General features: G+C 42.7%; 1 protein-coding gene across 1 annotated transcript in view; it reads right to left on the bottom strand.

Moving 5' to 3' along the window:
* ATP2A3 (ATPase sarcoplasmic/endoplasmic reticulum Ca2+ transporting 3) overlaps positions 1-19406 on the bottom strand; it is a 159528-nt gene extending 140122 nt beyond the window's left edge. Inside the window, exon 1 of the mRNA XM_032216533.1 lies at positions 18655-19406. Within this exon, the coding sequence (XP_032072424.1) occupies positions 18655-18772 (118 nt within the window). The 5' untranslated portion in view covers positions 18773-19406. The remainder of the gene's footprint in view (positions 1-18654) is intronic.
* Positions 19407-22119: the final 2713 nt, after the last annotated feature.

Raw genomic sequence — 22119 nt, 5'->3', positions numbered from 1 at the left:
TTGTGCAAAAATTATAATATTAAAACAGTAACAAACTGGTAGGAACATCAGCCTGAAAAAGTCACCGAAAATCAGATGGTCAAGATTTTGTGGGATTTCCGTATACAAACGGACAAAATACTGGCGCATAATACACCAGACATCACACTGGTTGAGAAAAATAAGGTCACAATCATAGACATCGCAATACCAGGTGATAGCAGGGTCGCCGAGAAGGAACATGAAAAAAACGTAAAATACCAGGACTTAAAAATGAAAATTCAACGACTATGGCACAAACCAGCAGTGGTAATTCCAGTGATAATTGGCACACTGGGTGCTATTCCAAAAGCACTGGAATTACATTTAAAACAGTTAAAAATTGACAAAATCATCATCAGTCAAATGCAAAAAGCCGCACTGCTTGGATCTGCATGCATATTACGAAAATACGTTACGACGTCCTAGGCCCCTGGGTGGGGCCCGACTAGTAACCAATGCCAAATCCGGCGAAACAACTGGCCGTTGTGCTACAATTGTATAATAATAATAATAAATAATTAAGTAAAACAGACTGTGGAAGAAGAAAAACACAGCTTGAATGATTACATCCAGAAAAGTGAAGAACTAATGATTAAGGAAGTAAAACAAGGAGGCCTTTTAAAGACAACTAAGTCAAAAGCTGAATATAAGAAAGAAGTAATTGTGAAGCGAGCTGGAAAATGGAAAAACAAAGCTATGCATAGCCAATACTTGAAAAGTATTGAAGGCAAAGCGGACCAAAAGCTAACTTGGAACTGGTTAAGATCAGGAGCACTGAAAAAAGAAACAGAAGGCTTTATTTTGGCAGCTCAAGAACAAGCCTTAGCCACAAACTGCATGAAGGAAAAATTCAACATGTTACAACAGCAAATGTCGCCTCTGTAATGTGAAAGATGAGACAGTCGACCACTTGATCAGTGGATGCAGCAAAATTTCACAAACTGACTACCTACAACGCCATGACCGCATTGCTAAGATCATTCACTGGAAATTGTGCCAAAAGTTTGGATTTGAGTACAGCAAAAACCACTGGGACTTCAGAATTCAGACTGATAGGCACTTGGCCCACAACACACCTGACATAACAATAGTTGAAAAGAAAAAAACTATAGTTCATTGACATTGCAATACCTGGAGATGCACGAATTGACGATAAACAGCAAGAAAAAACCACAAAGTGCCGGGACTTGCAAATTGAAGTTGAACGACTGTGGAAAAAGAAATCGTGTGTTGTCCCGATTGTAACTGGAGCCCTTGGAGCAATACCTAAAGGGCTACCTCACTATTTGGAAATTTTAAATTTATCAGACTTGAACATTCTGATTCTACAAAAAACCACCCTACTTGGAACAGCTTATATCCTCCAACGTTACCTTAACAGTTCCTAGGTCCTTGGTTAGGACTCGAGCTGTTGAGCTACCAACCAGCCCCAAAGGCTGTGAATCTCACCAAAGATTAATCAAATAACAACAACAACAACAACAACAATAATAATAGGCTGCACCTCATTTAAGAATCGCTTTGCTTGGCAATGGAAATCCTTGTCCTAAATGTGGTTGCAAATCGAAGACTATCTATAAAATAAGCTTTAAATTGATTAATCAAACCTACTGAATAAGTCTGTTTTCTCTTCCAAATGTAAAATAAGGTGAAAACCATTCATTACAATCTTGACTTTTGAATCTATTTGGTGTTATTTCCTCTGTACAAAATTAACAAATTTCCTCTAATGTTCTTTGTCCTTTGTGTAGTGGGGATGGCAGCAGTTTTGTTTCTCACACAGGCAACAGTTGGATCCAGGAGCTTGCAGACAATGGAAGAGAATGGCCAGGGCTTCTACAGCTGCTGTTCTCATTATTTACAACCGGACCCCGACAGGAACTGAAGCTATTCCCCCCACCCACCCCTATGAAATGTGAAAAATCACCACCAACTGAGCTTTCTGCAAAGATCTAGCCTCTATGAGAGCATTAACCGAACAATGATTTATTTTAGGTTGTCTCCTTTTGCTCTTTGAAAGTTTTCCAAAGATGTAGCCGAATGCAGCCTTCAATTACTCACTATAAATTCATGCCATGCTAAAGAAACCTCTTTTCAATTTTATTTTTACAAGCGTGCCAGTAGTTTATAAAAAGGGCTCCGCTTTAACAACATTCATTCATCATAAACAAGCCATCTTTCATTTGGGCTGCTGGGATTACGTAGTGACTGGATTACACAGCAATATAGGCTATGGTTTACTTAACCTGTTAAGCGGTAGTGAATTTGGCAACCTCGGCTCAGAAAGAAAGCTAAGCAGGCTTAGTATTTGAATAGGGAGCATCTCATTCAAGTCCAGGACTGCAGACTAGGTTGACAAATAGAGAAATAACCCAAAGAAAGCAGAGCCAAAGAGTGCTGAACAGATAGTCCTTACAACAATTCACTTAATGATTATTTGAAGTTGCACTGAAAAAAGCAGCATGACCATTTTTGCAGCATTTCCACGGTCACATCAGAGGTGGTATTCAGCAGGTTCTGACCAGTTCTGGAGAACCGGTAGCGGAAATTTTGAGTATTTGGAGAACCGGCAAATACCACCTCTGGCTGGCCCCGCCCCCATCTATTTGCTGCCTCCCGACTCCCAGCTGATCGGGAGGGAATGGGGATTTTGCAGGGGAAGGTTACCCCTGCCACACCCACCAAGACAAGCCACGCCCACCAAGCCACGCCCACAGAACCGGTAGTAAAAAAATTTGAATCCCACCACTGGGTCACATGATTTACATTCCAATGCTTGGTAAATGACTCTTATTTATCATGGTTACAGCATCCCTGGGTCATGTGATCACATTTTGCAACCTTGTGACAAAGTCAATGGGGAAGCCAGATTCACTTAACAACTGTCTTACTAATTTAACAATTAAAGTGATTCACTTAACAAATGTGGCAGGAAAAGTCCTAAAATGGGGCAAAATTCCCTTTAAAAATTTCTCACTTAGCAATATAAATTTTGGGCTCAATTGTGGTAATACGTTAAGGACTACCTGTATTATACCAAGAGAACTGTGGTTGGGGAATTCTGGGAGTTGAAGTCCACACGGCTTAAAACTGCAAAGGTTGAGAAACACTGCCCTAAAGTATGCTATATAAATCCTAATTTCTAAACCATATTGGATGGGTTTATTCAATCCATAATATGACAACCACCAGGGATGTGCAGTCAGGGGAGGCAAGGCCTCACCACTGTCATCATGAAAAGAAAAGAAAAATTAAAAGGAGAAAGGCTGAGGTAGTTGCTACCTGAGTCACAGTGGATGACTCTGCTTAGTGCTTAAATGTTTAAAAAAGCCTCTAAAAAAGTGCCCTCTGCAGGAGGAGGCGAGAGAACCACGTGCCTCATTTAGTCTATCTTTATGATCACTTGAGCAGAGTTAAGCAAGGGTTAAAAGCCAAAAAATTCCTTATGTAGATGAGGCACGTGGTTCTCTCGCCTCCTCCTGTAGAGGGCGTTTTTTTTAGAGCCTTTTTTTAAACAGTTAAGCAGAGTCATCCATTGGATGCTCTGGCAGCAGCTAACCCAGCCTGACCTCAGCAGCTCTTGCCTTTTTCCTTTTATATTTTTACATTTTCATGATGGCAGGCAAGAGCAGAGTTGAAATCCTCTGTGATTGTGAAACAGCTGGAAAAGGTATGTGGGTCGGAGGGAGGGGGAGGAGTTCAACATTAATGTAATTTGTAAGTATTTTTTTATTGTAAGTAATTTGTGTGTGTGTGAGTGCATGTGTTTGTTTCTTCACTTCACTCAAACGAACTCTCTCTCAATTTGAGAGAGTTTGTTTGAGAAGAGAGGGGCAGCCTTGTATGAGAAGAGAGGGGCAGTCCGCCAGCAAAGGCGGGTCTTTTACCCGCCTCTGCTGGCAGGCTGGTGCTTTCTTTCTTTTGCCCGCTGTGCCGCCCTTCCCTTTCTCCTCTCCCCCCACCGGGAGCCCCGTCCTGCTCCCCTCCCCTTTCCTACTCACTCAGTTGCACCGGCTGCAACCGAGTGAGTAGGCACCATGGGGCCAGGCCCCTTGCACCCGCGTCTAGCCCACTGGAGCTCGCCACGCCAGGGAGAAATGAGACCCTGTTGTCCTGCGGAGCCCACTGCCACTTGAGCGGGGAGGATGAGAAGGTTGAGGAGGAGGAGGAGGAGAGCAGTGAGGTATTGTGCCGGCCAGCCGGCCAGGCAGGGAGTAGGTCGGGCGAGGGGTGGGTGGGCTGGCTGGCTGGGGAGGGGGGATCATGCCCGCTCAGGTGGCCCCCGCCCCCGCCGCCAGCAGCTTGGGTGTCCCGGCTCTGTCCGAGCTGAAGAAAGCGGAGGATTGTTTGTCAGAGGAGGCGGGGGGCCGAGGCGGCAGAGCGCGTCAGCAACGAGAAGCAGCATCCCCACCGCTGTGTCCGACTATTCTAAAAAGGGAAGGGATTTTTCAGTAGCGAAAACCAGGGGGCATGGGTGGCTCCCTCCCTCCACTTCCAAGAATGACCGTAGTTCTTGGTTCCCCCCCACCATGCGAGGAGACCATGGTGAGAAGTCGGTGCCTTTGCTGTTCCTCCCAGGTGTGAGCTCATCTCTGTGTTCCTGCCCTCCCTCCAAGAGAGAGCACTGCTGGGCTTTTTGGACCCACACCTCAGCACCCGGAGGCCCTTGATGGTAGCTGGGATATCAGCATTACTGGCCTGCTGCCCACACATTTCCGTCAGACACAGCGGCGGGGATGCTGCTTCTCGCCGCCGCTGCGCTCCACCGCCTCGCCCCCCGCCTCCTCCGACGAACACCCAAGCAGCTGGCAGCGGGGGCCACCTGAGTGGCCATGATCCCTACTTCCCAGCCAGCCAGCCCACCCACCCCCTGCCCGACCTACTCCCCGCGTCTCACGTCTATGGCGGACACAGCGCCGGGGCGTCCGAATGCCCTGCCACTGTGTCCTACATAGGGCGGCTTTTGCCCGCTTGCCTCACCAATCATAAACATCACCGCACGTCACTGACAACCACGCAACCATTTATGGTTTTACCATTTAAACCAATTATGGCTTGGTGCAATCACAGCTGTGCAAAATAAGCTATTCTGAGTATCTTGAAAACGTATGATATTTATTATCCCACCGGAGGAACTTTGAAGCACAATATGCAAAATGTGGCAATTCCTTTCTTTCTTCCCAGTCAAATCCAGGACCTTCACAATGTAACCCAATGCCAACTCAAATGACTGGTAATCAAATGAAATCCCACTTCAATCAGTGGAATTACTATACAGAAACGCTGTTTCTGTTTCATGATTGTAAGAGCATCCGAAACCTAATTTGGATGGCACCTGACTTGCTGAAAAGAAATTACAGACTTTCTTTCTTACCATTACAAAACGCAACTGTGCAAATTTAAACTCATAACAGAGAGAGAACGAGAGGGAGGGAGGGAGGGAGGGAGAGACCTTCTTGGGATGGTTGATTATCTGTGATAGATCAGTTTTTTGCCATAGTCGTGCTGAAAGAAGGGAAGTGGTACCCAACCTCAGCCAAAGTAAAGCCACTTTCTATGCAGGAATCATACCATTGTTTCTTAATATCTCCCAAGACTCCACAAACTCTGGCTTCCCAAAAGTTATGCAAAAAGCAGAAAGCATCCTGTAAGTTCCAGGAAGACCAACAAGGCAGATGCCCCTCCCTTCTACCTACAAACAATATATAGTCTGTTTCCTTCAAAAGGAACACGCAAAGCACACACATTAGGAATGTTAAAAGAAAAAGGACCCACAGATGATCACGCACACCCCAAAAAGGCTTTCAAGGTGCTATTTAGGCTACAGAGTACATCCTACCACTTCCCTTCTTTCATCTTCTGACGTACCCATCTTACATCGGCTTCATCAAAGCATATTTGCATATGCTAAATATGACAGGTGGAAAAGGCCCTTCCCAAAATTTTTTGAAATGAGACAAATATTGACTCAGGTGGAAATTTGCACTTCCAGAGGACTCTAGGAAAAAGTGAACTTAATTGGTCCTGAAAGTAAACTGGGAACAACCAGTCTTACCTCTCTGTATGTTTGTCTGAACCACTTAAAAGTTTAAATTACAATGCTACAATGCCTCAATGTCCAGAATGCAGCCGGGCGAGCGATTGTGGGTGCACCTCGGTACACCCACGTTACACCTATCCTCCGCGAGCTGCACTGGCTACCGATCAGTCTCCGGATACGCTTCAAAGTGCTAGTCGTAACTTATAAAGCCCTTCATGGTATTGGACCTGGGTACTTGAGAGACCACCTGCTGCCAATTACCTCCCAAAGACCCGTCAGATCACACAGGGTCGGCCTCCTCCGGGTTCCGTCCACCAGCCAATGCCATCTGGCTACTACCCGGGGGAGGGCCTTCTCTGTAGCAGCTCCGGCCTTTTGGAATGAACTCCCCGCGGAGATCCAGACCCTCACCTCTCTCCAGGCCTTCCGGAAAGCCGTCAAAACCTGGCTGTGCCGGCAGGCCTGGGGTTGATGAGTTCCCCTCCTCTCTCGACTGGTATGGCTGTGTGATTTTTGTGTATTTTAATTATGTGTACTGTTGTTTATGTTCCCTTTCCCCTTTGAGTTGTTCGCCGCCCTGAGTCCCCCCTGGAGAAGGGTGGCATACAAATAAACCAAATACTAATACTAATACTCTTCTTTAAAAAAAAATTTTAAAGAAAGCTGGATAAGACTTTGTTTCATTTCAAAACAATACAAATATCTACAGAACTGCAAAAATAGCAGTGGCCACAAAAATAAATGTGTTTATCAAAAATCAGCAAGCCATTAAACACTGAACTCCTGCTTAAATAATTACAATTTTAGAATTAGTCTTGAGCATGAAAATATCCCTTCTTTTATCCCTGGCTCCTCTATGGATTTATTAGAAGGACTCTTGTCTTATCCTTTTGCCAAAATGATATTAAGACCACGGTGGCACAGTGGTTGGAGTGCAGTACTGCAAACTACTGCTGCTGCCTGCCGGGCCAGCTGCCTGCAATTTGACAGTTCAAATCTCAACAGGCTCAAGTTTGACTCAGCCTTCCATCATTCTGGGTAAAATGAGGACCCAGATTGTTGGAGGCAATAGGCTGACTCTGTAAACCGCTTGGAGAGGGCTGTAAAGTACTGTAAAGTGATATATAAGTCTAAGTGCTATTGCTATTGCTATATTCAGGGTGGCTTGTGAAGATGAGCTGGGAGATATTTCCTGCCTATCAAGACAAAGAAAAATGATGGGGAGGGAAGAAAAAGAAGAGAAAAGGAAACCACAACCATCCATTCTCAATGGAGTTAACTGTGAATTAAAATATCTGATAGAATGCAGGTAATCCTCGACTTACGACCACAGTTGGGATCAGAATTTCTGTTGCTAAATGAGGCAGTTGTTAAGTGAGTCACAGCCAATTTTATGAAAGCTTTGTTGTTAAGCAAACCCCTGCAGTTTTTAAGTGAATCATGCAAATTCACTTATCAGAGGCGAAATCACAAATTGCAATCAATGACTGTTGTGGTCTACAAATGCATGCCAGTTGCCAATTACCCAGATTTGGGTCACATGACTGTGCTGATCAGCAATGGTCATAAGACCGAGGACCAGTTGTAAGTCACTTTCTTCAGTGCCACTGTACCTTTGAATGGTTGCTAAAAGAACGATCATTACATCAAAAACTACCGGTAGCAGTTCACTAAGTAAAAATCAGGAATGGATACGAAGTTGAGCTCTGTTCATTCCAACTACTGGATGCCGTAACCTACAATTGCTTATTAATTAATCAAAAAAGCATCATTCCCAAAACCTGCAGAATTGAACAATCAAAAATTTAAAATACAGGTAGTCCTCAACCTACAACCGCAATTGAGCACAAAATTTCTCTTGCTAAATGGGACAATTATTAAGTGTGCTTTGCTTCATTTTACGACATTTCTTGTCACAGTTGTTAAGGGAATCCCTGCAGTTGTTAACTTAGTAACAAGGTTGTTAAGTGAATCTGGCTTCCCCCTTGACTTTGCTTGTCAGAAGGTCGCAGAAAGTGATCACATGACTCCGGGACACTGCAACCGTCATAAATATGAAGAAGTGGCCAAGCACCTGAATTTTGATCACATGACCCCCATGGGGATGTTGCAATACCGTAAGTGTGAAAAACAGTCGTAAGTCATTTTTTAAAGGGATGTTGTAAATTTGAATGGTCACTAAACAAACGGTTGTAAGTTGAGGACTATCTGTACCCCAATAACTCAACATGTTTTAGTCTGATATTAGGAAAACAGCAGCTTTTCTTAGTTTCAGATGAGCCTTGAAGATGACCAGGGCAGGATAGGTGGGTGGGTGGGTGAGGGTGGATTTCTCTGCAGGTAAAACAAATGCTCATCTAAAATAAAATATGCCCGATCAAGATATTACTCAACCAAAAAATTATAGGCCTATATCATTACTTAATGTAGATTATAAAATCTTTACCAAAATACTAGCAAATAGGTTAATGTTGGTTATCTAACAACTGATTCATAATGATCAAACAGGTTTTATGCAAGGGAGACAAATGAGAAGTAATGTAAGACTAATTGTTAATACACTCGAATATTTAGGAAAGAATAACCAAATCCCTGCCGCGCTCATATTTCTAGACGCTGAGAAAGCCTTTGATCGAGTTAATTGGCAATTCCTGCTGAAAATACTGCAAAAAATGCAAATAGGAGAACATTTCGTACAATCAATCATTTCTTACAGCTCAAATTATAGTTAACGGAAGTTTGACAGATTCTTTTCAAATTGAAAAAGGTACAAGGCAGGGTTGTCCCTTGTCCCCATTATTGTTCATCGTAACTTTGGAAATATTGCTGAATAAAATACGGGGCTCGGAAGGCTTACAGGGAATTAAGATTAGGCAGCAAGAATATAGAGTATGTGCTTTTGCGGATGATTTGGTTATAATATTAACCCAACCGCAGGAATCTAGTAAAGTCTTAATGAATATGATTAATCAATATGGTCAAGTGTCAGGATTCAAAATAAATTTAGGGAAAACAAATATATTGGCTACAAATATGAATACTAAACAAAAGGAAGAATTAGAAGGAATGACAGGATGTGAAATAGTTAAAACGGTCAAATATTTAGGAGTTCATATCTCAATCTCAAATGGAAAGCTTTACAAGTATAATTATGAACCACTTTGGCACAGTATACAGACAGAGATGAAAAAATGGGAGAAACTACAGTTAACTTTGCTGGGAAGAATAGCAGCAGTGAAAATGAATATTTTACCTAAATTTTTATTTCTTTTCCAAATGCTACCAATACTTAAAAAAGATGTGAACTTGCTAGAATGGCAGAAGGGTATTAATAAATTTGTATGGGCAGGGAAGAAGCCGAGAGTAAAACTAAAAATAATGCAAGATGTGCATGAGAGGGGAGGTTTGAAATTACCCAATTTAAAATTATATGATGACGCAGTAGCTTTATTGGTAATTAGTGATTAGATTAATTTAACAAATGATAGAATACTTAATATCGAGGGGCATGATTTGGTATATGGGTGGCATGCTTACCTGCTATATAACAAAAAAGTGGACAAGAATCTTAAAAGTCATATTTTAAGGAATGCTCTACTGTGGGTCTGGAAAAAATACCAATACAAATTAAATGATAAGATACCCATGTGGGCAATTCCTAGACATGCAATAGAAAATATGAACATAGTACAAAAACAGGATATAATTACTTACAGACAGCTTCTTACCCTAGAAAGAGGTGTATTACAACTAAAATCCTTGGATGAATTAAAAGAGGAAAAGGTAATCCAAACATGGTTTCAGTATGGACAGATACAGGCCAGGTGGAAAATAGATCAGAAAGAGCAGAGGTGGCGCAGTGGTTAGGGTGCAGTACTGCAGGCCACTTCAGCCGACTGTTATCTGCAGTTCAGCGGTTCTAATCTCACCGGCTCAAGGTTGATTCAGCCTTCCATCCTTCCGAGGTGGGTGAAATGAGGACCCAGACGGTGGGGGCGATATGCTGACTCTGTAAACCGCTTAGAGAGGGCTGAAAGCCCTATGAAGCAGTATAAAAGTCTAACTGCTATTGCTATTGATCAAAAAATTGGTTTTATGCAAGTTGAGGATAATTTACTTAAACAAATAAGAGATCAAAGTCTAATGCATATAAAGAGATTATATAATGTATTAATACAGATGGACTCCGAAACAGAATTAGTTAAAGACTGTATGATAAAGTGGGCTCAAAATATTGAAGAACCAATAATGCTGGATACATGGGAAAGGATTTGGGTAAGAAATGTAAAATTTACACAAGCCCAAAACTTGAGAGAAAACTTTTACAAGATGTTTTATAGATGGCATTTAGATCCTAAAAAGTTGGCTTCTATATATCCGAATTTACAACCTAAATACTGGAGATGTGATTCTGTGGGCGCTACATATTTTCATATATGGTGGACTTGCAAAAAGGTTAAGGCATTTTGGATAAAAATATGGCGGATTATGCAAAATGTTCTTTAAAAAAGGATAAAGTTTACCCCCCAATTATTTTTGTTAGGTATAATTACTGATTGTACAGCTGTAGAGATTAATTTGATTTTGTACTTAATAACTGCAGCTAGATTGTTGGTGGCGCAATACTGGAAGAAGGAAGAATTGCCTACTATTCAAGAATGGACATTGAAAATCACAAATTTAGCCGAGATGGCTAAAGTATCTGCATATCTTAAGGAATACTCAAACGAGAGATATAAACGAGACTGGAAAAAATGGATTGATTATACTCAAAATAAATATGGGACTAAGAAATTCCAGATAGCTTATGATTAAGACCAGGAATGATATAAATTGTTTAAAGTTAGCCTAGCAAGGAGGAGCTAAGTTCAATTTAAAGATGTTATTAATTTCCTACTCTTTTTTCAAATATATTTTAGACTGTTTTTGTTAAAGATTTATACCATGTATTAGTTCTGGGAAGTGAGGGGAGGGAAGGTTGGGGGGGCTGGGGGGGAAGGTGGGAAGTATATTAGGCTTGAGGAGGGGTGCTAGGTTTTAAAGTAATATGATTGTACATGTATACTGTCTTCTCTTATTTTTTCCATAAAACCAAGATATGTTATGTATATTGAAATGGAAGTATAAATACCATCAACACAGAATGGAGTTTGCTCAGAAGCTGAAATACACCAAGTGAATGAGAGGAAGAGTGGGAAGCAGAGGAGAGAAGAAAGATAGGAAGAAAGGGATAGGAGATAGGGCAAGGGGGGGGCGAGATGAGGAGAATAAGGAGGAGTGGAAAGAGGAGAGAGGAGAAGGAGAAAGGAAGGGGAAGTAGAGTAGAAAAGGATGATAGAGGGAAGAAAGGAGGTAGGGAAGGGGAGGAGAGAGGCAGAAGAAAGTGGTGTATGGAAAGCAGAAGAGCCAATAATTGGTTTTTATTTTTTTATTATTTTTTTTTCCGGGAGTTGATGGCAAGATGAACTGATGTAATTATTAATTAATACAATATGATATTGGCTATGTAATAGTATACATGTGATTATATGTTATGAAAATGGAAAATAAAAACTTTTTACATATAATAAAATATGCCCCTCTGCCCGACTTGCATTTGGATCAATATACTCAGAATCAAGGACAGTGTTTCTCAACCTTAGCAACTTTAAGATCTGAGGACTTCCACTCCCACAATTCCTGGCTGGGGAATTCTGGGAATTGAAGTTCATACATCTTAAAGTCACCAAACATGAAAACCACTGGTCTGGGAGGAAGGAAAGAATGCCACAACGTGTTTTTTTACCCCCTGTGGGCGGGAAATTGGCACACAAAGGAGGAAGCCTGGAAGATCAAACAGGGGGCAAATGAGAATATTCCAATAATATCTGCATCACCACAACATACTACCTTCAAACAGGAAAACTTAATAGTATGTACACCTATTTATTTTTAAAGTGTCCTTTAAGACAGGGTGTCCAAACTTAGGAACTTTTAAGACTTGCGGATTTCGACTCCCAGAATTCCCCAGCCAGTTTTAAAGTTCCCAAGTTTGGACACCCCTGCTTTAAGATGAGCTGAACTCCCAGTGACTTAAAGGACACATCCTTGTTCTATTTTAGCAGGAAACAGAAGTGATTGGCCAGTGACTTCTGAGACATTTTGCTGATTTCTCAGCCTGGCATCAATACATTTCCCGTGATCTCCCATTCAAGTACTAAGTGAGCCCCACTCCACTTTATTCCCCCCCCCCTAAAAACTCAAGGGGGAGGAGACATATACAATACTCTTTCTTCCTCCTATTTTTCCCATAACAATCATGTGTGGTAGGCTGGGCTGAGCGAGCTTGATTGGCCCAAAGTTATTAAGCCAGCTTCCATGTCTAAGGTGGGACTAGAATTCAGTCTCCTGATTTTTAGGCTAACACGCAAACCACTATACCAAACTGACCCTCCAACCATGTTAAGATTGGCCCGAACATTCACCTAACATGCCAAGCACACACATACAAAAACCTAATGAGGGTGGGGGGGGGGAACCCAATCTTATTTATTATGAGATGCATATGCAATGGTTTACTTAAAATTATATAAATCTACTTATTATGTAAAATCCTATTTGCGATTCATTTATCACAACATGGTGAAACAAAATCATAGCTTCACATACTGATCAGGGCTGGGCACATTAACAAAATCAAATGCACACATTTAGAACTGAGATGCAAGTTGGTTTGTCGTTGTTTGCTTTTGTTCAGTTGTGTTCGATTCTCAGAGACTGCCTTGACAAATCCCTGCAATTTTCTTGGAAAGTTTTTTTCAGGAATGACTTGCCACTGCTTCCTCCTTAGGGTTGAGAGACAGTGACCGTCCCAAGGTCACCCATCTGGCTTTGTGCCTAAAGGAGTGAAACTCAAGTCTCCCAGTTTCTAGCCTAGTGTCTTAACTACTACACCAAACGGAATAGATGCAGTTTATCATTGAGAAAATAAAACTCAGAAGTTTCTAGTCCTCAAGGATATACTATAATACAACGCTTGCTTTGTGTGTAAAAAGAGGCAGAACTAATCCTTTGCATCCCTAGTCTGCTAGGAAAGACTGTTTGGAAAGACTTCAGAAAACATCTGTCTGGCAGTGAAGACCAGCTGTCCCTAATTTCGTATGCAAATGTGCTGAAACTGGGAACGGCAGGAAGTCAGCTGCAGAATTCTGAGAGGCTGAAGTCTATGCAGGTTAAACATATGTACCTTGAATTGCCAGGTTGGTCAACTAATACTGTATATAGACCATGTTATGCTAGATAGCAGAGTAAGGCTCTGTCCCACTTTTTTTAAGGTTATCCAGATCAGTTATGAATTATGGAGTTACCACTGCTATAGATCTGGGGGTTTCACACTTTTTCAAGTTATGGAACCTGTTGGTTAAAAGGGGGGGGGGGGAATCGGAAACCCCTGATCATAAGGCAAAACTCTGGTGGTAGAAATATGGCTGCATTTGAGTGGTTTTTCTCTCTCTCTCTCCTTAATCTCTAATGGAACTCCATGATGTGCTCACACCACATAATTCGAAAAACCCTACTCGAGACTGCTCAAGGGGAATATTTAGGAAATTAGGATAGGGTTTCTCTACACATCTATAACTTTTTTAAATACTTCAGGAAAAAATCGTTGCTTATTTATTTATTAAATGTATAAAAGTACGGAGACATTTAAGGACACAGGGAAAAAAGACCCTTCAGAAGATTCCTGATTTATATTCAAGAATGCACTCAAAAAGCAGCAGTTAAAACTATGATGAGCCACTTGACCAATTCTGTGCCTCCATAAAACCTTTGTTAACTGAGCCAAAACGAAGATTAACAACATTAAATTAGAACGTCATTAAACAGATACTGTATGATTTTTATGCCATATACAAATCCAACAGGGAAAGTTTTTATCAATGAAAAGGCTTGGTTGTGGTTTAACTTTTACCCAAAAAACATCAGTTAGAAAATGGAGGGGGGGGGGGTTCTTTTCAATTAAATTCCAGTGTTACTAGAAGGTGGGTTTTTTTCCTTTTTTTCCTGAAGATCAAGGCAGGGGAAAAATAAATGGCTCCTTTACAGTTATTGAATTCCCAGCATTCTGAATGTATGCCATTTACATAATGAAAAAATTATACTTTAAATTCAAAAAGGTATTACCAGTTTGGTCTAAGATTTAGACTCGTACAGGAATTTTATAAATTCCAAGGTTCACCCATACATAATTTAAAAATTAGCTAATTTTTAAGGCATCATAATAGCCACCACCCCCCTACATACACACACATACCTGAGAAAGTCGACTACAGTTGATTTCTAGAAAACAGGTATGCAAGTTTCTGAATTCTCCAAAACTTTGCAGAAAAAGTTTTGAGAAGTGCAGATATTACTCACCTATGTTTCCTTTTGCTCCTATGGGCCATCATGGGTTTAATGAAGCTTAATTTAGACACATTATAAATATTCTGATTATATTATGATGGTTGCTGAGGAACCAACTTTCTTTAAGCCGAATCCTTGCTGATAGCTGGGGAGGGCAACTGAGGTTTTCTTGACCAGCTAAAATGTAGCTGAAATAAAATATTGCTCTAAAAGGGTTGGCTTAGGAGGAGTCTTGCCAAGAGAGAAATAAGATGGCTTAAATGTGGCAATGAAATATGCCAATGAAATCCAGCAGGGGCCAAAGACGCCTTGAAGCATTCTTCAATTAAAAGAAGCATGGAACCAACAAGGAAGTTGAGGTTTCTTAGGTAGGAAAAGGGAACTTTTGTTGAAAACTTTATGCAAGAAAGTTTTGTAAAAACAGAAAAAAATGTCAGTGCCATGTCTATTAAAGAATTTCCTTCAAAGATTTTTGAAACTGATTCCCAAGACTCATTGTGGCTCACAGAAAAGAGGCTAACCATACAGAATTTCTAGCTTTGTGTATACAGGTGTGAGTTTGTGTGTGTGTGTATGTGTGTGTGTACACATACATACATAGACATAACATTTACATGCTGCCCAAATTAGTAAGACCTGAAAAAAGGACAGTTTTTCATTTATAATTGTATTCTGCCTTTATTATTTTTACAAGTAACTCAAGAGGAGAACATATCCAACACACCTTCCTTCTCCTATTTTCCCCACAGCAAACAACTTTATGAAGTACATTGGGCTGAGGGAGAGTTACTGGCCCAAGATCACCCAGCTGCCTTTTGTAACTAAGATAGGACTTGAACTCAAAGTCTCCAAAATCTAATCCTAACAATCCCTTTTTAGAAGATTATATGTTACAAGAAATTGTGTGTGGTGGTAGCGGGAATGTCATTTCAGCTTCCAGAGAATAACCGAGAGGGACGTGACAGTTGAAGCCAAGGAAGTGCAGGGAGAGAAATCACTTCCATTCGCCACCAGGAAAAAAAGGGATTGAAATTATAGTATCCGCATTCGGATATGTTTACTCAAAAAAAATTAATCAAATGTCAGCCATACAGTTTTAGCCCACTTTGAAGAATATGATTGATGACAGGTTTAAATGTGGGAAAGATGGCGATCGACTCTCCTAATCTTCTGCACTGACTCTTTATTTTGGCAGAGTGAGGGCACAGCGGCAGAGGAATAGATAGGGAGAAAAATGGCAATCCACTGTCGTAGTTTAGAGGTGCAAATTCAGAGGGGAACGTTGCAAAATAGGCCTTGACATGGAAAGAGTTGGAAAGCCTGCTATCTGGACTGTTGTTACATCAAAGTATATAATATTGGAGACCAGGGCTGATGATCTGATTTACCCCATTGCAAAGAGCCTCATCAAGCTTCCCGCAAATTCATTAGAGTACAGAGAACAGAGAAAAGCAACAAAGATTATTAGGGGACTGGAGGCTAAAACATATAAAGAACGGTTGTTGGAATTGGGTATGTCTAGTTTAATGAAAAGAAGGACTAGGGTGACATGATAGCAGTGTTTCCACATTTGAGGGGCTGCCACAAAGAACATGTGGTCAACCTATTCTCCAAAGCACCTGAAGGCAGGACAAAAAGCAATGGATGGAGACTAATCAAGGAGAGAAGCAACCTAGAACTAAGGAGAAACCCCTGGGTTTGTTAGCCGCCCCGAGTCCCTCCGGGAATAGGGCGGCATATAAATGCAATAAACCTTTAACCATTTCCTGACAGTTAGAATTAAATCAGTGGAACAATTTTCTTCCAGAAGTTGTTGGTGCTCCAATGCTGGAAGGTTTTAAGAAGAGATTGTACAACAATCTGTCTGAAATGGTGTAGGGTTTTCTGCCTGAGCAGAGGGTTGGACTAGAAGACCTCCAAGATCCCTTCCAATTCTCTGTTGTTCATTAACACACTTTGCATACTCATATAAAAGTTAGCTTCTTCATATCCACTGAACTTTCATATCCTCCAGATACATCATGAACCTCCTCCATGACTTTTTAACCAAAGAGGAAAATATGTCATTCCACCAATCTTGTTCACTTCATCCAAAAACAAAGTCATCTTCACTGATCTCAGGAGAGATAAGCAGATAGTTTTTGCAGCACCGAAGCTAGCCTCCCAGCTTTTCAGATGTGTTGGAACTACAATACCCATAATTCCCAGACAACCCATGTAGGACTCTGGGCAGTGTAGTCCCACAGCATCTTGAAGCGGATAGATTGGCAGGGTTGGCAGAGTTCATAGTCCATGCTGCAGTATCTTGCAAGCAGCTGCTGGATGGGTTTGCACTTAGGTCATGCAAAAAAGGAGAGAAAACATTCTTCTCTTAGCAACCTACAATTCCAAAAACAGACCAGAGATGGGCACTTGTAGCAGTGGCAGGATAACTGAAGGCTCAAGGAGCAATCCTGTCTACAGAAGACCAGAGGGTTCAATTCTATTCATCCCCAGTTAAAAAGGGTTTCGTAGCTGGGAAACATCTTTCAGTTTATGAAATGCTGCCTTGAACGTCAGAGCTAGGATTATCCCTTTTCTGCATGATTCTTAAATATTAGTATTTGGTATGTACTTCTACCTAAACACCACACAAGATCTTGTATTGTTTCCCCATAACAACCCTGTGGGGAAGGATGGGCCAAGCAGAAGGTGCCTGGCCCACGTTATGCAGGGAGTTTCCATGGATGGATCCACTTCTAGACCAACTCCTTAACCACAATGGCATTTCAAAGTTTCTTCTGGGTTTTGAGTCAGCAACCTTCTATTTATTTTACAAGGCAAGCGTTATAACCATCTTGCTATCCAAATTTGCTACCTACATATTCTTGTCATTCAGATCTCCTGACTCATTCTTCGCTACAGGAGGTCTGTTCACCTCTTTCGTCTTCTCTTAATTCTGCAAATCTTCTTTATAAATATAGATTTATATTAAATAAATAAATGGCTCCCTACCCAAATCTCTCATGAGCCCTGATCTCTCAGTCTTCTCAATTCACATACTGCACTAAGCCATACTTGGCTTTGTATTGTTTTACAAAGTAAACCACAGTGAGTTGGGTTTGAGTCCCCAAGGGTGACCCAAAGGTATTTTTTTCAAGAGGCAACGGAACTTTCTGATTTCTTTTTCTCTGAAGATGTTTCATTTCTCTTCAAGCTTCTTGGATGAGAAGCAAAAGGTCTTCAAAGAAAACAAAACCCAGAAAGTCCAGTTGCCTCTTGAAAAAAGCACCTTTTGGAGAACCATGACCTGGAGGACTGAGAATCTCCATAGACCTCCCAAAGGGTGGTTTCTAAAGAACAGTGATTGGATTCACACAATACATGAAAGCCCATGAAACCGAAGGATACTTAAAAAGGGAGTTTTTCTGTGAACAGAGACAGTGTATTGTGAGGCACAGGAAGGGAAACCACTACCACTATCCACTTACCCATTTGTCTGAAGTGGTGTAGGATTTCCTGCCTAAGCTGAGGGTTGGACTAGAAGACCTTTAGGGTCCCTTCCAACTCTGTTATTCTATTCTATTCCATTCCATTCTATTCTATGCCTTCTGACTGCTTCCAGATCACAATCCGCCGGCTACCATGACCATGATCTTCTAAGTCCTATTTAAACGGTCCTTGAACTGTCTCGAGGCGACTTAGAAACGGGCCCCATTGCCAAATTCACTTACAAGGTAACGGGCTCGGAGATGCGAAGCGATGCGGCCGCGGTCAGAAACCGGAGTTAAGGTCAAATTCTCTCCGAATGCCAAAGAGCAGCAGCTTCCTGTCTGCCGCCGTCCCCCGCCCTCCCCTCCTCGCGTGCCCGTGGGATTTCTGTTGCCGGCCGGCCGGCCACCGTGGGAAAAGTGATGCTGCCTGACCCTGGACTGTCCGACACGGTTCGGCAAGCCTCTTGTTCTTTTTCTTTGGGGGCGATTCATTTCCTTTTTCCGCCTTTAAGCCCGTTGAGCTCCATGCACCACGCGTGCCGACCCAACCGGCAAGCCGGAGAGGGCGACCGCGACCACAACTTGCACCCGGTTAGCCCCCACCCCCACTTCCCATCGCCGGCACTGTCCGAAGCGACCGTCCTTCCCTCCCTCCCTGGCCCCGCCAGCCAACCCTGGCCGTTCCGCGCAAGGCGGCGAGCTTGGGCGCTTGAGGCAGAGTCCGAGCCTCCTTACCGTTGGCGCCGTACTTCTCCCGTTGCCGTCGGACCTGCTCGGCGCTGAGCCCGCAACTCTCCCGCACCCCGAAACGCCGCAGGACTTCCTCGGCGGTCAGGCTGTGCGCGCTCTCCATGCCTTCTCCCGGAGCGGCTGGAGCGCTCCTCGGCGCTCCCTTCCCTGCCTTGCTGTCGTCGGACCGAACCTTCCCGAGAGGCGGAAGCCTCTGCGCTCGTTAGACGGAACGACTCGGAGGTCCGAGCCCGGCCGAAGGTTGCAAGAAAAGGCCGGCGGGGGCGAAGCTCCTCGACGGCGCAGCGCCTTCCCGCGCTCGAAGCTCTCTTCGCCGCTCGAGCGGAGCGCCTTCGCTCTCTCCCCGGATCCGCCGACGCTGGCTGTGCGGGAAAAAGGCTGCGCTTTTGCCAGGGGGGCAGCCGTGCCTGTTCTGCGCCTTTCCTTTGGGAGCCGCCTGCTCAACGCCGGCGCGCCTGGTCGCAGAGACGGGTCATCGCCGGGTTTCTTACTGAGGCCATGCCTCCCTCGCCTTTGCAAAGTAACTTTCTCCTCGGCTGCTGCAGCAGAACTGCCTGACAACGCGCCCCTCCCACCACTTCCCTTCGCTCCGCTCTGCCTTCTCGCCTTCCACCGCCAGGCTCGCCAAAGATCTTCTCCGGTCCCGCCTTGATCGACCACCTCGATCGCCTTCGACGGAACGCGTTGCGTATTTATTAATTACCCCCACCGAAAGGGGGTATCTCCGCGCGGCTACTCCCTCTTTGGCCTTCCCCATTCACAAGCTACCTGCCTTCTTCTGATTGGTTCCGTCACGCCCTTGATACCTTCCTGCCCTGCTGCCATTGGCCAAAGCGGGAGTTCTTATTTGTTTATGGTCTCTCTCTTTTTTTCTTTTCGGACCGAACCGGGAAGATGTTTTGCTTTTGAATGATCACTTTTTTAATTGTTGTTTATAATGCCCGCCCACCTGGACCTTTATTTCGGGGGGGGGGGGAGAGACAGGAATCTCCATTCGTTGCAGCAATGGAGAGTAACGTTTGTGCGATCTGGAGAATTTCGGGTAACACAACACATTTTGTTCCCTTGGACCTGGACTAAACGGCTTTTTCTCCCCTAGACAAAGCCAACTCTTTTGCGGACATGTATGTGTATCTGCATATATGTATCCAAATGTCTCTACATTACATGTGCTTTCCAGTTTGGGTGCAGGTGATTGTGTGCAGGTGATTGTGTGTTGCCTTGTAAAATAGTCACATTTCAAGAAATTGGTAACTCGCTTAGAACAGAAGCACAGTAAAAAGATTCATATAAAAAGGAAGATAATTTGAAAGTAAAATGAAATAAAACTGTATGGGTAAAAATTCATCATATAGCATTATGACCAAATTGTGCCAAAACTGAGTGGACCTGTGCTTACTCTTAGCATGGAATGTGGTGTTTGTCCCAAGTACAGATTAATCTGGGCTATTAGTCTACACTTCTCTGTTTTACTAAAAATGCATTATGTAAAAGCCTTAATTAATTAAAAAAATAATGTTAAAAAAACTGTGAAAGTTGGATCATAAGAAAAGCTGAGCTCCAAAGAATTGAGGCCTTTGAACTATGGTGCTGGAGAAGACTCCTGCAAGTCGCCTGGACTTCAAGGCGATCAAACTGATCAGTCCTAGAGGAGATTGCTCTTTAGAAGGCCAGATCCTGAACAGGAAACTCAAATACTTTGGCCACCTAAGGAGAAGGAAGGACTAATGCTGGGAAGGATTGAGGGCAAAAGAAGAAGGGGAAGACAGAGAATGAGGTGGCTGGATGGAGTCACCAAAGCAGTAGGCTATGCTGTCTGGAGAATTCTGGGAGTTGAAGTCTACAAGTCTTAAAGTTGCCAAGTTTGAAGACCTCTGTTCTATAATGTTAATGTTTTCATATCAATGTAATGGGAATGCTTGTTTGTTAGTATTGACCTTTTTTTTCATGAGGGTGAGGCCATGCTGTAAATTAAGAACCCAAATGATTTGCCATGAATGTTAGATAGATTATGTGATACAACAAAGATTATGGATCTGACAATTACAGCATTAAAGACCAAGATGATTATATGTGGCAGAGGAGATGGAGTGAGCAATTGCCATCACATTTGTTGTTAACACTGGTAAAACATTAGAGCAAGCAGATGGATGTGTGTGCCTTTCTAGCATGTTTGCTAAAGGGAAAGGGGAAATGGGCATAGTAATTTAAAGATATGCAAATGCTGGCAGAACGGTAGATGTGTGTGATCTGTTGCTAGGCTTAAATGTTGTTGAAAGAAGCTAAAATGGCTGGGTATATACTGAGCTGGTAAATGTCTCAGATAAAATCTTTTTTTAAAAAAATAGTCCAGTGTTTGTCAACCTTGATAACATTAAGCTGTGTGGATTTCAACTCTTAGAATTCTCCAGCTGGCTGGGGAATTCTGGGAGTAGAAGTCCACACAGCTTAAAGTTGCCAAGTTGAGAAAGACAGGACTACACAGATGAGCATTAGATTTGATACCTCAGGGGTCAGTGGTGAGATTCAATTTTTTTTACTACCGGTTATGTGGGCGTGGCTTTGTGGGTGTGTGTGGCTTTGTGGGCGTGGCAGGGGAAGGATATTGCAAAATCCCCATTCCCACCCCACTCCAGGGGAAGGATCCTGTAAAATCTTCATTTGTTCTCCACTCCAGGGGAAGGATACTGTAACATTTCCATTCCCTCCCCACTCCAAAGGAAGGTTACTGCAAAATCCCCATTTCCTCCTGATCAGCTGGGACTCTGGAGGCAGAGAATAGATGGGGGCGGGGCCAGTCAGAGATGGTATTTACCAGTTCTCCAAACTACTCAAAATTTCCACTACCGGTTCTTCAGAGCTGGTCAGAACCTGCTGAATACCACCTCTGTCAGGAATTGATCTTAGGAATCATAATTGGTAAAAATGGAACTTCCATGCCCATAGGCAGTATGTATATGTGTACTTACGTATGTATGTATGTATGTATGTATGTATGTATGTATGTATGTACATACGTATGTATGTATGTATGTATTTTCACCTTTATTACTTTACAAATGACTCAAAGAGGCGAGCATAACCAACTAACCTTCCTCCTTCTAATGTCCCCACCATCACAACAGCAACCTTGTGAGCTGAGCTGAGAGTGACTCGCCTAAAATCACCGAGATGGCTTTCATTTCCTCTGGCTGGATTTGAACTCACTTTCTCCTGCTTTCTAACCTGGTGCATTAACCACTAGACCAAACTGGCTCTGAATACCTCTGAATTCCACATGCTGATCAGAGAGTGAGCCAAGACATACCAATATCTGGTACTGTTGGTAGAATCCCTCCCTGACTTATGAGTCCGCTGTGAGATAGGATGAGTTGATTCTGGCATTGTGCCAAAGTTCCACAAACATTTTTCCCCCCAGTACTGGGTTGAGGTAGCAACCTTACTATGACT

This window comes from Thamnophis elegans, chromosome 4 (assembly GCF_009769535.1).
Source record: "Thamnophis elegans isolate rThaEle1 chromosome 4, rThaEle1.pri, whole genome shotgun sequence".
NCBI classification, from domain to species: domain Eukaryota; kingdom Metazoa; phylum Chordata; class Lepidosauria; order Squamata; family Colubridae; genus Thamnophis; species Thamnophis elegans.
The sequence above is the reverse complement of the archived record's forward strand: the minus strand, read 5'-3'. Positions and strand labels throughout refer to the sequence as shown.